A 13059-nucleotide genomic window follows, 5' to 3' on the forward strand; every position below is an offset into this window, starting at 1 on the left:
AAGTAACTTATGGGTCTTTAATTGAATGATTAATTTTTATAAAAAACCCATATAAATTATTCCTTTCAATAATAATAACAATAAATAATAATAATAATAATTATTATTATTATTATTATTAAAGTTCACATGACCAAATTATTTTTAATTTTTTCTTTCATCATTTTCACAATAATATAATTTGATCCAATAAATATATATATAAAGTATAATTAAACCCTTAAATATTGTAAAAAGAAATTACAATTTAACCTAATATTTTTAAATACTATTATGTTAATTATTAAAATCATTTTTAAATGGATAAAAAAAACTTATTTAGGTATAAACTTAATCAAAACATCAGATTTATTTATTTTTTAAATAATTTAATTTGTTTATTCTCAAATATTTAAAATTGCAAGTAAATAAAAAAAATAAAAATAGAGCAAAATTAGAATATGAATAATAATAAAAAATTAATCCTTTTTTTATTTTCCCTTTTTTCATGGAAAATTAATGTAAACCACCTTTTATATTATTGCTTATTTATTTATTGTTCTTTTCTTTTTCTTCATCAAATCTACATGTATCTAATAACTTATTCCATTGTTATATAATAATAATAATAATTATTATTATTATTATTAGTATAATTATTACCCAAAAGAAAAAAAAATGGGAAGAAAAGAACAAACCACCAAATCTTGGAGCTCAGAAAATATCTGTTTTGTGTGAAATTTGTTATACGGACATGTCAGAGTTTCATGTCGAGCTTTCTTTTGGTAGTGTCGGCCGGCGGGAACCGGATGAAGGACGACGCGTCGCCGGAAAGCACTAAATTCGGCAATAACTGAGGTGGGTTGTCGGAGTTGTGGTCGAAGCTAATGAAATTGGAAGCGTTGTAATAATCCACATGGGTAGTGGAATCGGAGTGGTGGTTGGCGGCGGCGGCGGCGGCGTTTTTGTATTTTATTTCTGATTGGAGAAGGGCTGCGGCGGCGTTGGCGGCGGCGGTGGCGGTGGAGTTGCACTGTCGGGGCTGAGTTTGGTAGAAAACTTTAGAGACGACTAGTTCGCCGTCTTTCTCTTCCTCGTTGGTGCCGAGGTGGTATTGGTGCATGACCCAGTTGGTTTTTTCCGGCTTTCTTTGCCGGCCGTAGTTTGTGTAGAGGACGAGGATTTTCTTGAAGCCTTTGACTACGCCTCCGACGAATACGGGTCGGGTTTTGCCGGTTTTGTGCCAACGGGTTTCGTTGCCTTCCTCGTCGGTGTGGACTTTGCGGCGTTTTCTTGTCCCGGTCGTGTAGGCCTTTGACGGTCGGTGGAAGAAGTGCCGGATTTGCCCGTCTTTGCTCACTCCTGCCATCAAATAAGTGTTAGAAATCACGATTCTGCACAATAGTACGACATTGTTCACTTTGAGTATAAGCTCTTATGGCATTGCTTCGGGCTTCCCAAAAGGCCTCAACCCAATAGTATTCCTCAATTATAAACCCATGATCTTCTACTAAATTAACGAATATGGGACTCACTCCCAATAATCCTCAACAACATATTTGGTTTTACGTCTCAATTTTGATATATATAAGAAGCGGGGACGAGAACAAGGAGCATAATTCCCGGTCTCTACTCCGTTTAGCTATCAAGAACAACTCTATGTTCCCTCTCCCATTTCACAGCAAAGTCTACCGCTAACAAACATTGTTTTTTTCGGGTTTTCCCTTTCGAGTCTACTTACCAAATGAGGCTGTTAGAGAGAGATTTCCACACATTTATAAAAAAATGTTTCGTTCTCCTCTTCAACCGATTTGAGATCTCACACTACACCAGACAGTGTGCTAATGAGAGGATGCTGAGCTACGTAACGGGTGGACACTGGGCCCAAAGGGGATAATTGTGAGATCCAACATCGGTTGGAGGGAGGAACCAAACTTGTAGGAAGAGTGTGCAAGGGAAACCCAAAAAAGACAATATCTACTAACGGTAGATTTGAGCTGTTACAAAATGAATCCTCTCAAGATCTATATCTTACCGATTAAATAGACATTTCTATCGAACATAAAACACACCATCCAAATCAAATTCCCAAGACACAATTTTCGATTTCAAAAAAGTTTTGAAACATTTATGAAACGATTACCCGGAAGCTTTTGGGGATGAGTATAACAAATCCCGTTCTCGCCTTCAAGAGTAGGAATGAACTCATCAATAAGAGGATGAAGCTTATGAGCATCAGACACAGCCGCCTTAGCCTGCAAATGCTCAAGAATTTCCTGATCCGTGGGGTCAAACTTCACCCCAGCAGGTAGTCCAGGCAGATCATGAATCCCAGCCTTCATAAATTCCAACACCAATCATCCATGAACCAATCCAACACAACACAATAGAAGCCATAATCATTAGAACACTAACCTGGTCTTGTAACTCAATATGAAGGCCACATGAGGGGCAGCGCAGGGCCGGGGCAGTAGAGGACTCATCATCATCGGAGCCACTACACCAAGTCATTATTGGGACCAGCTTGGGAACACTCGGACATAACAACAAAAAGGAGGTTATGATTGGAGAAAAGATCACATAAAAAAGCTTGCTTGGACGTCAAGTTTGAATCTGTTCTCGTTCTTGTTCTTGTTCTTGTTCTTGTTGTTCGGGTAGCTCGAGCGTCAAAGTTGGAGTGAGATTAAAGGTATAGAAGATTGAAATTTGTATATTCCAACTTAAAAACCCTTCCTTTGACTCTACTTCTCAGCTCAAGCAAGGAATCCTTCTTTTTTCATGGAGGTCTTAAAAATGGAGTAATCATAAGAATGTTGCAGGGAGAGAGAGAGAGAGAAGGAAGAAGAGGGTATTGTTATTATTATGATTAATAAGATGCCTAAACTATTGCCTTAGCTTAACCTACACGATTGGTGAGATTTTGGCATATATATACATATATCTTATCTCTTTGGGATTTTGCTCTATGTGCTCTTGCTTACATGCACCTCTTCCTCTTTTCCCGTCAATACTCAAATACCCGACAATCGTATTATGAAAAATCATCTTTTTAGTAGATGGGTTTTCAAAATCTTGAGGTGGGCTTGAGCCGTTTACAAGATATCACATCTCGATACTGGACGGTGTGTCAGTGAAGATTCTAAGCCCTGAAAGGAGTGGACAATGGATGTAGTGCTCACGAGTACGCTAGACCCTGAAGTATTATTTTACCCGAGATGCTTGAAAGAGAAAACCGAGAGAGGATAATATCTGCTGGGTTTGTGCCGTTACAGGGTTGGAACGCAAATCTTTATTTGGAAACTTTAATGGGGTCGTTTAGAAATATTATTGAATTTATTATGATATGTTAATATTTTTTTAATAAGAATTATATTGAGAAGTGAAAATTTCTTTTGAATTTTTTAAATAAACATTTTAAAACTTAAAAAAATAAAACTACAAGATCTAGAAAATGTGGAAGACTGGGTCAAAGTCAAATGTGGAATTTGGCGAGTCAACTGAATGTAAGGAGTAGATGAAATTGCTAAAACCGATACTACCGTGGACTTGGCCGTATGTGAAAATTTACCCTGGCCGTCAACGTCCGTAATCTTCTTCGACAAGCCAAAGCAACCAGAAGCTTAGGTATTAAGCTTCACGAAATTTACAAAATATTATTATTATTATTATTTATTTATTTATTTATTTTCTTTTTTCCGTATTTTAATGTCAACTTAAACCTAATTATAGGTTATTCAAATTTAGAGATTTAATTTCTTTTTTAATTTTCATCTAAATTAAAATAAAGAAAGTTTCCAATAATTATTTTCTTTTTTTAATAAATTTTATTATTTATTTATATTCCACAATATTATTTAATATAATTTCGAAATCTATTTGAGAATTTAAATATAGTTCAATCAGTAAAAACATATATATTTTATTCTAACACGTTTTTTAATCTAAAAAAGAAAAAAAAATTAAATTGAATGTTCGGATCGGTTCAAAATTAATTTTAATTATAAATTAAATTGAGTTCGTCATCGTCTTGAATAAAGGTTGGATGATATAAAAGACGGTTGACTTAATAATTTAGAAACATTATGGAGCTTTTAATTGAAGGCTTAATTAATCTTTGAAATTGAGTTTCTTATGACGATGATTCTAGAATTTAGCTTAATTAGTTCAAATATGGATATAAATTGTTTTTATTGAGCTAATTTTAACTAATTAACCTCAATTATTTATTATAATACATAAATTAAATAAATAATGAATCATTATTTTTATTTTCCATATGCTACTTTTTTTAATATATTCAATATAATTGTTAAGTATATTTAGTAATAAATTATAGTTTACCATATATATTATATTTGATATTTTATTATAAGACAAATATCTAATATTTAGATATTTGTCTTATTACCATAGGTATCTTTCCTTATTTCCATTTATTACTATTTCTATATCCTTGTAATTTATTTGATTATAAATGAGATAACTTTCACACCATTTAGAGGTGGTGGATTAATCAAACATTCACATGTTATCAGAGCCATTTTGATTTAGCAATCGGGATCCTTTCTTTTCAATGGCTTTTGAAATCTTCTACTGTTCTTCTCCACCACCATTGCTGTCTTTGACGCCGCAGGGGCAGTCGTCATGGCTGCCACATGCAAAGCCGATTGATTACTGTTCGACTCCACCCTTTTGACCTCCAAATCATCCTTCGCCATACTCTGTACATACAACCTCACCTTTTCCTCTTTCATTTTCTTTCCAATTTTTCCTTTATCCTTTATTCTTCATAGAAACCCTAATCTTAGGATCTTCGTTAGCATTCTCTTCGGAAATATACAGAATCTCAATAAGCCCATCGATCTTATGCAAAGATTTACCTTTAGAATTTGGGCGCCACACTAGCCTCTTCGCCAACCAAGTTGCCGCCACCCTTCTTGCCAAAATTGGCTCCTTCGCCCACTGTGGTGACTCTTCTAGCTTTAACATTGTCGTTGTCCCTTGCTCTTGGTTTCCCCTTCTATTTCTTGGGGTTAGACATATTCTCACTAGAGCCAAGGCAGCATCGTCGCTAAGCGACAATCACTTTTCATGGGTTAGACATATTCTCGCCGAAGCCAAGGCAGCATTGCCGCTGAGCGACAATCCCTCTGCAGTTTTCGATGGCCAAGAAAGTGTTTCTGTACGCCTCCTCTGAACGAGGTTGTTGACATCTTCACGAAAAGTGTTTCTCAACTTCTTTGAATTTTTCAGATCCAAAATTCACGTTCGTTCAAATCCGACGCTCAACCTGCGGTGGGGTGTTAAGGATATTTAGTAATAAATTATGCATTACATAATATAAAAAATATATTCTAAAATGAACGACCTTTGATTTTCTACTGAAATCAATCTTAACCTAAAATAACGAGAAATATTTAATGTAAAATAAAATAAAACCAAAGAAAATGATTAAAACGATACTTTAGACTAAACTAAAATCTACAAAATAAAATGCAACTACCCTAAGGTAGGTTTCATGATTTTAATGCGACGCTGCTGTCAAACGTACATGGGTCTCTTGACTTTACGGAATAACATAAGGCTGGTGTATTTTAAGAAATATTTAGTAAGTGGCTCTACTGTTGGGGTTAGGGAATGCAAACACATGCAACACGAATGAGACCTATCATTTAAAAGCTTATTGTCCTAGGTGGCCTACTAATTGAGACAAGTTGGATGTGTAGTACTTCTCTACCCATGATTTACATGTATGAGCATGGGCCCTACAGGCGGGCTTGTACACCCCCTAGACCTACTAGTTGGGCTAGCTCCTCTGGGCTGTAGCCGGACGCCTAGAGCTACAACGACCATCATGCATCATGTCAAGTATGATGGTCATTTCAATCTCATAGTGCACGCGTTCGTACTCATCTCAAAAGAGAAATATCTAGATGGTGTGTATATATATATATGTGTGTGAAAAAAGAAATTTAATTTGAAATTGTAGCCAAAATTTCTTGATTGTGACGGTAGAGGGTGACTTTAGTCAACTTATGGAAGTTGACCCATTTATTTTATTTGTATAAACTCATGAACTCGACTCGATTGACGTGGATCAGCATAGTATTTTAGTAGCCAATATTGACTTTGGAGTCGCATCTTACTATGATGGTACAATCGTCAGTCAATCTCTAATAGTGAATTTGTCCGGATTAGTAGGGGTTTGCATCGTGCCGATATGATTTATAGGGTTCAGCCTGAGTGACTTGTGGTTGTGATTAAAGGATCTCTAACTATTCCTTAGTTGTGATGTTGTTTAGGTTAGGGCAACTGATGACATAGGTAGACGAGCGTTGGGAGATACGAGAGTCACTGTCTCTTTAATGATATCGACCTTATAAGGCATACTAGAGAGATGCCGACTAAGCCATACTAGAGAATGTCCTCAACGATATGATGAGAAATATGGAATAAAACTATGACGAGATCACGCCAAAAGCACCTATAATACGATATGTAAGTGTGTGTATATATATACATACACATATATATATATATATATATATATATATATATATATTAAAATGTTTATTAATTTAATTAAAAAAAGTGCTTTCATACTATGAATTAATTTCTTCTGCCATATGATTATTCCAATTTTTATTTTTGTTTTTTAAAAAAATGAAGATAGAAGATAAAATAGGGTAATTCAAATTTTGAAAAAAAAAAAAATTAAATTCCCATAAATGAATTGGATGGAAGTATAATATTATATTAAATAAGGGTATGGTCCCATATTTTAAAATAAAGACATATAATTCCTTTCTCAGTAAATTAAATTATGGAAAGTGACACATGAATGAAAAATGGTATTTTTGTTTTTTTTTTTTTTTCATTTTTTATTCTTAAAAATACCAAACTGTAAAATAAATAAATAAATATACATTTTTAAATTTTAAAGTGATTTAAAATTTGAAAAATTCGAATAATATATATGATAGGATAAACATCTTCCTAGTAGACGTGTTCTAAAACTATGAAATTATCGAGTCAAAACAGACAATATCTTCTAGTGATGAGCTTGGACGGTAAAAAAATATTAATGAAAATAAAATAAATAAATTGAAATTTCATATATAAAATTAAAATTAAAAAAGAAAAATAAAAAAAAACGGGGGCATTAATAGAGCAGCAGGCGGACAGCGGCGCAATGGCAGACGGTGCAGGCGGCGGTGTTGTACGGTTGGATTGCACCCTCACCCTCAGCTTAAATCCTCACCACTTATAGATTTCTAATTTTCTCTCTTTAAATATTCATAAATGTTTTTAAATAATAAATATTACATAAATTAAATAAAATTATCCATTAACTTTTTATTTTATCCAACAAAATATCTATTAAAAAAAATTAAAAATTAAAAATTTCAATAACAACTTTAAATTTTAAAAAAATAAAAAATATTACTATTTTATTTTTAAAATATAAATTTTAATTTTTAATAACTTTAAATTCTGCCCACAACCATAACTAACTGCCCCACCAAAATAAATATATATAATAATTTATTTGTACTTTTAATTCTTTTTTTTTTTTTAATATTTAGTTTTTATTTATCTTTAAAAAAATATAATATTAATGAAAGAATATATTCCAAACTTAAAAGAACAAAAATGGTATTTATTTTTATTTTTCGGAGGAGTTTACCATCATCGTTCAAGTTAGTCTTGTTTGATATCAAGTACTTGATTGTTAAACGTGTTTTTGTTTGAAACAATTCTTTGTTAGATGATCTCTAGGAATTTTTTACTACTCTTAGAAGTAAGACGTACGTGTCAATATCGCAGGAGAATACCGGGATCATTAGTGTAACACCACAAGCCGACCACGAACAAATATTGTCCTTTTTGGACTTTCCCTCCTCGGCTTTCTCTCAAAGTTTTAAAACACTTGTGGTAAAGGGAGATTTTCACACTCTTATAAAGAAGATTACAGATGTGGGATCTCACAATCCACCCTCCTTCGGGACTTGCGTTCTTGCTGTCACTTGTTCTCCTCTCCAATCGATGTGGGACCCCCCCAATGTACCCCTCTTCGGGCGTAACGTCCTCGCTGGTACTCGTTCCCATCTCCAATCGATGTGAGATCCACAATCTACCCCCCTTTAGGGCCTAACGTCCTAATTGGTACTCATTCCCCTCTCTAACCAATGTGGGACACCCAATCTACCCTCCTTTGGGTCCAGCGTCCTCGCTAGCACTCGCTCATCTCTTCAATCGATGTGAAATCTCACCATCCATCCCTTCAAGGTCCAATGTCCTCACTGACACTTGTTCGCTTCCCAACCAATGTAGGACCCACAATTTTCGCTTAAAGAGGACCCACAATTTTCGCTTAAAGAGGACCCACAATTTTCGCTTAAAGAGGACAACATCTACTGACAGTGAACTTAGAGCATGGGTCGTTACATATTATGGTTTGAGTTCAATTGGGATTAAATTAAGTTATCTACCTTTGTCGGAACCATAAGGAATCCATGATTTTGATATTTTTAATGTCATCAAAACAGCCCCACAAGAGAAAAAACAGTCACATGGAAATTAATTGCCACAGATTCTCTTCAGAATCTCTCTTCCTTCATAAATAGTTCATAAAAATCCAAACTTTTGTGCTGTAAAACTGTAATTTTCCAATTAAAAAAACACCATTTTCACTACCATCATGCTGTTCTTCCCACAGATTCAGCAAAGCAAACACATTTACATTCAAACCACAGTGAATTTCAACTCGTGTTCTTTCTATGATGCTGCTGCTGCTACACTTCCCTGATCTGAAGCATCTTCTTCGTAATAATATGGCGTTAATTTCCCATCCTTGTTGTTGTTGCTGCCTTTCATTTGGTTGTCCGCCGCGCCTACTTCTTGCAGCATTTTCACCACTTTCCTCATTGATGGGCGGTTGATGGGCAGAGGGCTGGTGCACAGCAGCCCTATGTTTAGCACTCTGCATATCTCTTCCTTGAAACAACTCTCTAGTTTGGCGTCCATTACTTCCTCAATCCCTTCTTGGTCTAATTTGAAACATACCCATTTCACTAAATCCTTCTCCCCGAACTCTGGATCGATCGGGAGCCTCCCCGTTACCAGCTCTAGGATCACTACACCGAAACTGTATATGTCGCTCTTCTCGTTCACTCGGAGTGTATATGCGTACTCTGCAACAATATTAACATACCACATTTAGAATATATGATGTCTAAATGTAATAACAAATATTGTCCGTTTCGGTCTGTTACTTATCACCATCGGCCTTGCGGTTTTAAAACGCTTTTGTTAGAGAGAGGTTTCCACACCCTTATAAAGAATGTTTTGTTTTCCTCTCCAACCGATGTGTACATTGCCCTCGCTAGCATACCGCCCGGTGTCTAGTTTTGATATCATTTATAACAACTCAAATCCACAACTAGTAGATATAGCCCTATTGTCCCGACGGCCTCACGATATTAAAACGCATCTATCAGAGAGAGATTTCCACACCCTTATAAGGAATGCTTTGTTTCCCTCTCCAACCGATGTGTACATCGCCCTCCCTAGCATACTACCGAGTATCTATGATACCATTTGTAACAACCTAAGCTCACAACTAGCCGATATTGTCCTGTTGGCCTCACGATTTTAAAACACATCTATTAGAGAGAGGTTTCTACACCCTTGCAAGGAATGCTGGGATATCATAACCCACCCTCCTTAGGGCCCAACGTTCTCGCTGGCATGCCGCCCAGTGTCTGGCTCTGATACCATTTGTTACGTATTGCCGTCGGCCTCACGATTTTAAAATGTTTCTGTTAAGGAGAGGTTTCCATCTCCAACCGACATGGGATCTCAAACTAACTATGGACAATTTAAAGCTTTGAACTAACCTGGTGCAATGTAACCGCAAGATCCCGCGATGACCGACATGGATTTCGGTCCCATCGGAGTTGAATCAATGACCTTAGCTACACCGAAATCCGCCAACCTAGCTCCGAAATCACCATCCAACAAGATATTGTTAGACTTAACGTCTCGATGTACGATCGGAGGGACGCAATCGTGGTGAAGATAAGAAAGCCCTTCAGCAGCATCCAAAGCAATCTTAAACCTAGTAGGCCAATCCAACAATCCCTTTTTACTACTATGAAGCAAATCTCCCAAGCTTCCATTAACCATATACTCATAGATCAAAAGCTTGTAATCTCTAGTAATGCAACAACACCATAACTTCACAATGTTCTTATGCCTTATCTTCCCCAACGTTTCGATTTCGGCTTCGAAACCATTGTCTTGAACTTGACCCTTCTCGACGTCGCCACCGCCACCGCCGCCTTCTTTCTTCATCCCTCCGAACAGTTTCTTCACGGCGACTGCCTCGCCATTGTTGAGCACAACCTTATAAACTTTACCAGAAGAGCCACTACCTATAATGTTATCTTCATCAAGACAATCTAATATCTCATATTCACTGAAATCCAGCTTGTGAAACGACATCAATGTCCATTTCCCCTTCTCCATTTCTCTCTTAGCCAGCTTGAACTTTCGGTATCTAAGGTAAAACCAGACGACACCGACGACGAACACGATACTCGCGAGGAAGAAGATCGAACGCAGCAACCAGAGATAGCCTTCGCTCTTCGATTCATCTTTGTTATTGCATAATCTTTCCAAATGTCCACACAGATCTGGGTTCCCCAGAAAGCTGTTTCCGTAGTTTCCTTTGGCTAAGAACGGCGGAAGCTCACCGGACAACTGATTGTTTGAAAGATTCAGGAGATTTAGATTCAAATTCTGTAACCCATTTGGGATGTTGCCGGAAAATTGATTCCCAGATAGATCGAGGTAATTAAGAACCAGCAAACCGCCGATTTCTTCAGGGATTTCGCCGGAAAATTCATTGTTTGCTAAATTGAGTTCGTTGAGATTCCTCAAGGATTTGATTCCATTGGGAAGTTCTCCAGAGAGATCATTATTTTGAAGATCCAAACTCGAAAGCTTCCTGAGATTCGCAAGATTTTCTGGTAAAGATCCATTGAGTTTGTTATCAGTCGCTAACAATTTCACAAGATTCTCCAGCTCCCCAATCTCCGCCGGAATCGTGCCGGTGAAGTTGTTCTTCGAGATAATGAAAATCGAAAGGTTCTTTGCAGTAGCAATGTCATCGGAAATTCCCCCGGAAAACGAGTTGCTCACTAGTTCGAATAGATAAACATGTGGGAGCCCCCAAAATCGCGGCGGAACCTCGCCGGAAAACCGATTGTAACCCAATCGGATCCTTGTTAAACTCTCGCATCCACCTAAACTCGCCGGAAGCTCCCCGGAAAAGTTGTTGTTGATCATTAGAAGCTCCTCTAACTCGCCTTTCTCACACAAATCCCCTGGGAGTTCCCCGGAAAACTGGTTGTCGGAAACATCAATCCATCTCAACGGCGAGTTCTTCCCAAGATTTCGCGGTAACTCGCCGGTGAGCCGGTTACTGAACAGTCTGAGTTCATACAAGCCCGGCGAGTTCGCAATGCTTTCCGGTAACGTACCCTCGAACTTATTCTCATAGAGATTGAGACTCTCAAGCGGCAACCGACACAACTCATCCGGAATCACTCCATTTAAACCGTTCATCGATGCATCAAACAGCCGTAATGAGGTCAGATTCGAAAACCCAGAAGGCAATTCCCCTGTTAACGAGTTGTTATACAGCTCAATCTGAACCACACTACTCAACTCCGTCAACGATTTTGGAATCGGACCATAAAGATTATTCATCGCCAAGTCCAAATCGGTCAGCCGTTTCAACCGACCAAGAGACGACGGAATTTCCCCAATTAAATGACATTGAGTCAGCCAAAGCACTTCAAGATTCGTCAAATTCCCAAACTCCGGCGGGATCCTGCTCGGCGCAAATGGGTTGTACGACAGATTCAACATCTTCAACGTTGTAATGTTACCGAGAAACGCCGGCATCGGCCCATCGAGAAGATTATAAACCAGAGACAGAACCTCCAACTTTCGAAACAGAGCAAAACTCGCCGGAATGTCACCAGAGAAGTTATTCCCAGTTAAATCCAAATACCGGAGGTTGGGGAGATCAGAAATGGAAGTGGGTAGCTCGCCGGTGAGGAGATTCTGAGAGAGGTCGAGATGCTGGAGACTAGAACACTCGGAAATAGTAGAGGGAAGTGTCATATTGATGGAATTATTGTAGAGAGAAATGGAAGAGAGATTCTGGAGACGGCAAAGAAGCGAAGGAAATGGGCCGGCGATGTTGGTGTTGGAGAGGTCGAGGGAGTGGACGGAGTTGGTTATGGGGTCGCAAGAAACGCCGAACCAGGAGCAGGGAGTGTCGTCGCGGTCGTTCCATGAGCGGAGGGCGGAATCAGGGTCGTCGAGGGAGAGCTTGACGGTGTGGAGATAGAGGCCTTCTTGGGAGAGGGAGAGGGAGAGGAGAGAAGGGTTTGAGAGGAAGGCGGAGAGGAAGACAAGGAGAAGCATGGTCGGAGGTTCTCCGGTGGGTGTGTGAAATGGGCGTGTTGTAGCAGAGTTGCAGAGATTCAGAGCGCCTCCTGCTCAGACACAGAGACAGCTGCCATGGAAGAGAGCTTCAAGAAGAACAATTTAATTTTAAGGACCTTCCCAGAAAAGAAAAAAAATTAAAAATTAAAAGTTTAATTATTATTTTTTAATGGGTAAATTTGAAAAGTGACAAAAATTTAGTTAAAAAAAAAAAAGATAAAAAAAGAAAGTACACAGTAAAAAAAGATATATATATTTAAATTTAAAATATTTTTTTATATATTAATTGTTTCGTTATTTTTAAATTTATGGTCCAATATTTATAATTTTAAATTTAACGAAAAGTATATTTATTTAATATTTATATTTCACCATAAAAAGAATATATTTGAAAAAAATTCGACTTCACGCCTAATACATTTCATATTGTTATAAATTAACCTAAAATAAAAGAAATATTTATAGCTGTTAGTTAAGTATTTATTATTTTGAACTAAATAAAAAATGTAACAGGTCGAGCATCTTTACTGGCACTCTACTCGTGTTCAACTTACTATC

The 13059-nt window shown here is 37.2% G+C and overlaps 2 protein-coding genes across 2 annotated transcripts; both read right to left on the reverse strand.

The window, feature by feature from the left end:
- Positions 1 to 665: 665 nt before the first annotated feature.
- On the reverse strand, positions 666 to 2849 carry LOC111801974 (NAC domain-containing protein 73). Its single transcript, XM_023686226.2, has 3 exons — positions 2395 to 2849; positions 2123 to 2315; positions 666 to 1341 (listed from the first exon to the last, which is right to left on the reverse strand). The coding sequence occupies exons 1-3, from the start codon at positions 2488 to 2490 to the stop codon at positions 737 to 739; spliced, it is 894 nt and encodes a 297-aa protein (XP_023541994.2). The 5' UTR covers positions 2491 to 2849; the 3' UTR covers positions 666 to 736.
- A 5706-nt stretch (positions 2850 to 8555) lies between these two features.
- On the reverse strand, positions 8556 to 12596 carry LOC111801867 (uncharacterized). The gene is made up of 2 exons (XM_023686064.2): positions 9879 to 12596; positions 8556 to 9173 (listed from the first exon to the last, which is right to left on the reverse strand). The coding sequence occupies exons 1-2, from the start codon at positions 12478 to 12480 to the stop codon at positions 8758 to 8760; spliced, it is 3018 nt and encodes a 1005-aa protein (XP_023541832.2). The 5' UTR covers positions 12481 to 12596; the 3' UTR covers positions 8556 to 8757.
- Positions 12597 to 13059: the final 463 nt, after the last annotated feature.

Source organism: Cucurbita pepo, chromosome 9 (genome assembly GCF_057944985.1).
Source record: "Cucurbita pepo subsp. pepo isolate OVF chromosome 9, ASM5794498v1, whole genome shotgun sequence".
NCBI lineage: Eukaryota > Viridiplantae > Streptophyta > Magnoliopsida > Cucurbitales > Cucurbitaceae > Cucurbita > Cucurbita pepo.

Excerpts from the sequence above, each read along its gene's own strand:
- LOC111801974 (XM_023686226.2), bottom strand. The coding sequence starts at position 2,490 with ATGACTTGGTGTAGTGGCTCCGATGATGATGAGTCCTCTACTGCCCCG. Across the intron at positions 2,316-2,394 it reads ATATTGAGTTACAAGACCAG|GCTGGGATTCATGATCTGCC; the intron begins GTTAGTGTTCTA and ends GAATTTATGAAG. Across the intron at positions 1,342-2,122 it reads TCATCCCCAAAAGCTTCCGG|GAGTGAGCAAAGACGGGCAA; the intron begins GTAATCGTTTCA and ends ATTTGATGGCAG.
- LOC111801867 (XM_023686064.2), bottom strand. The coding sequence starts at position 12,480 with ATGCTTCTCCTTGTCTTCCTCTCCGCCTTCCTCTCAAACCCTTCTCTC. Across the intron at positions 9,174-9,878 it reads TTGCGGTTACATTGCACCAG|AGTACGCATATACACTCCGA; the intron begins GTTAGTTCAAAG and ends ATATTGTTGCAG.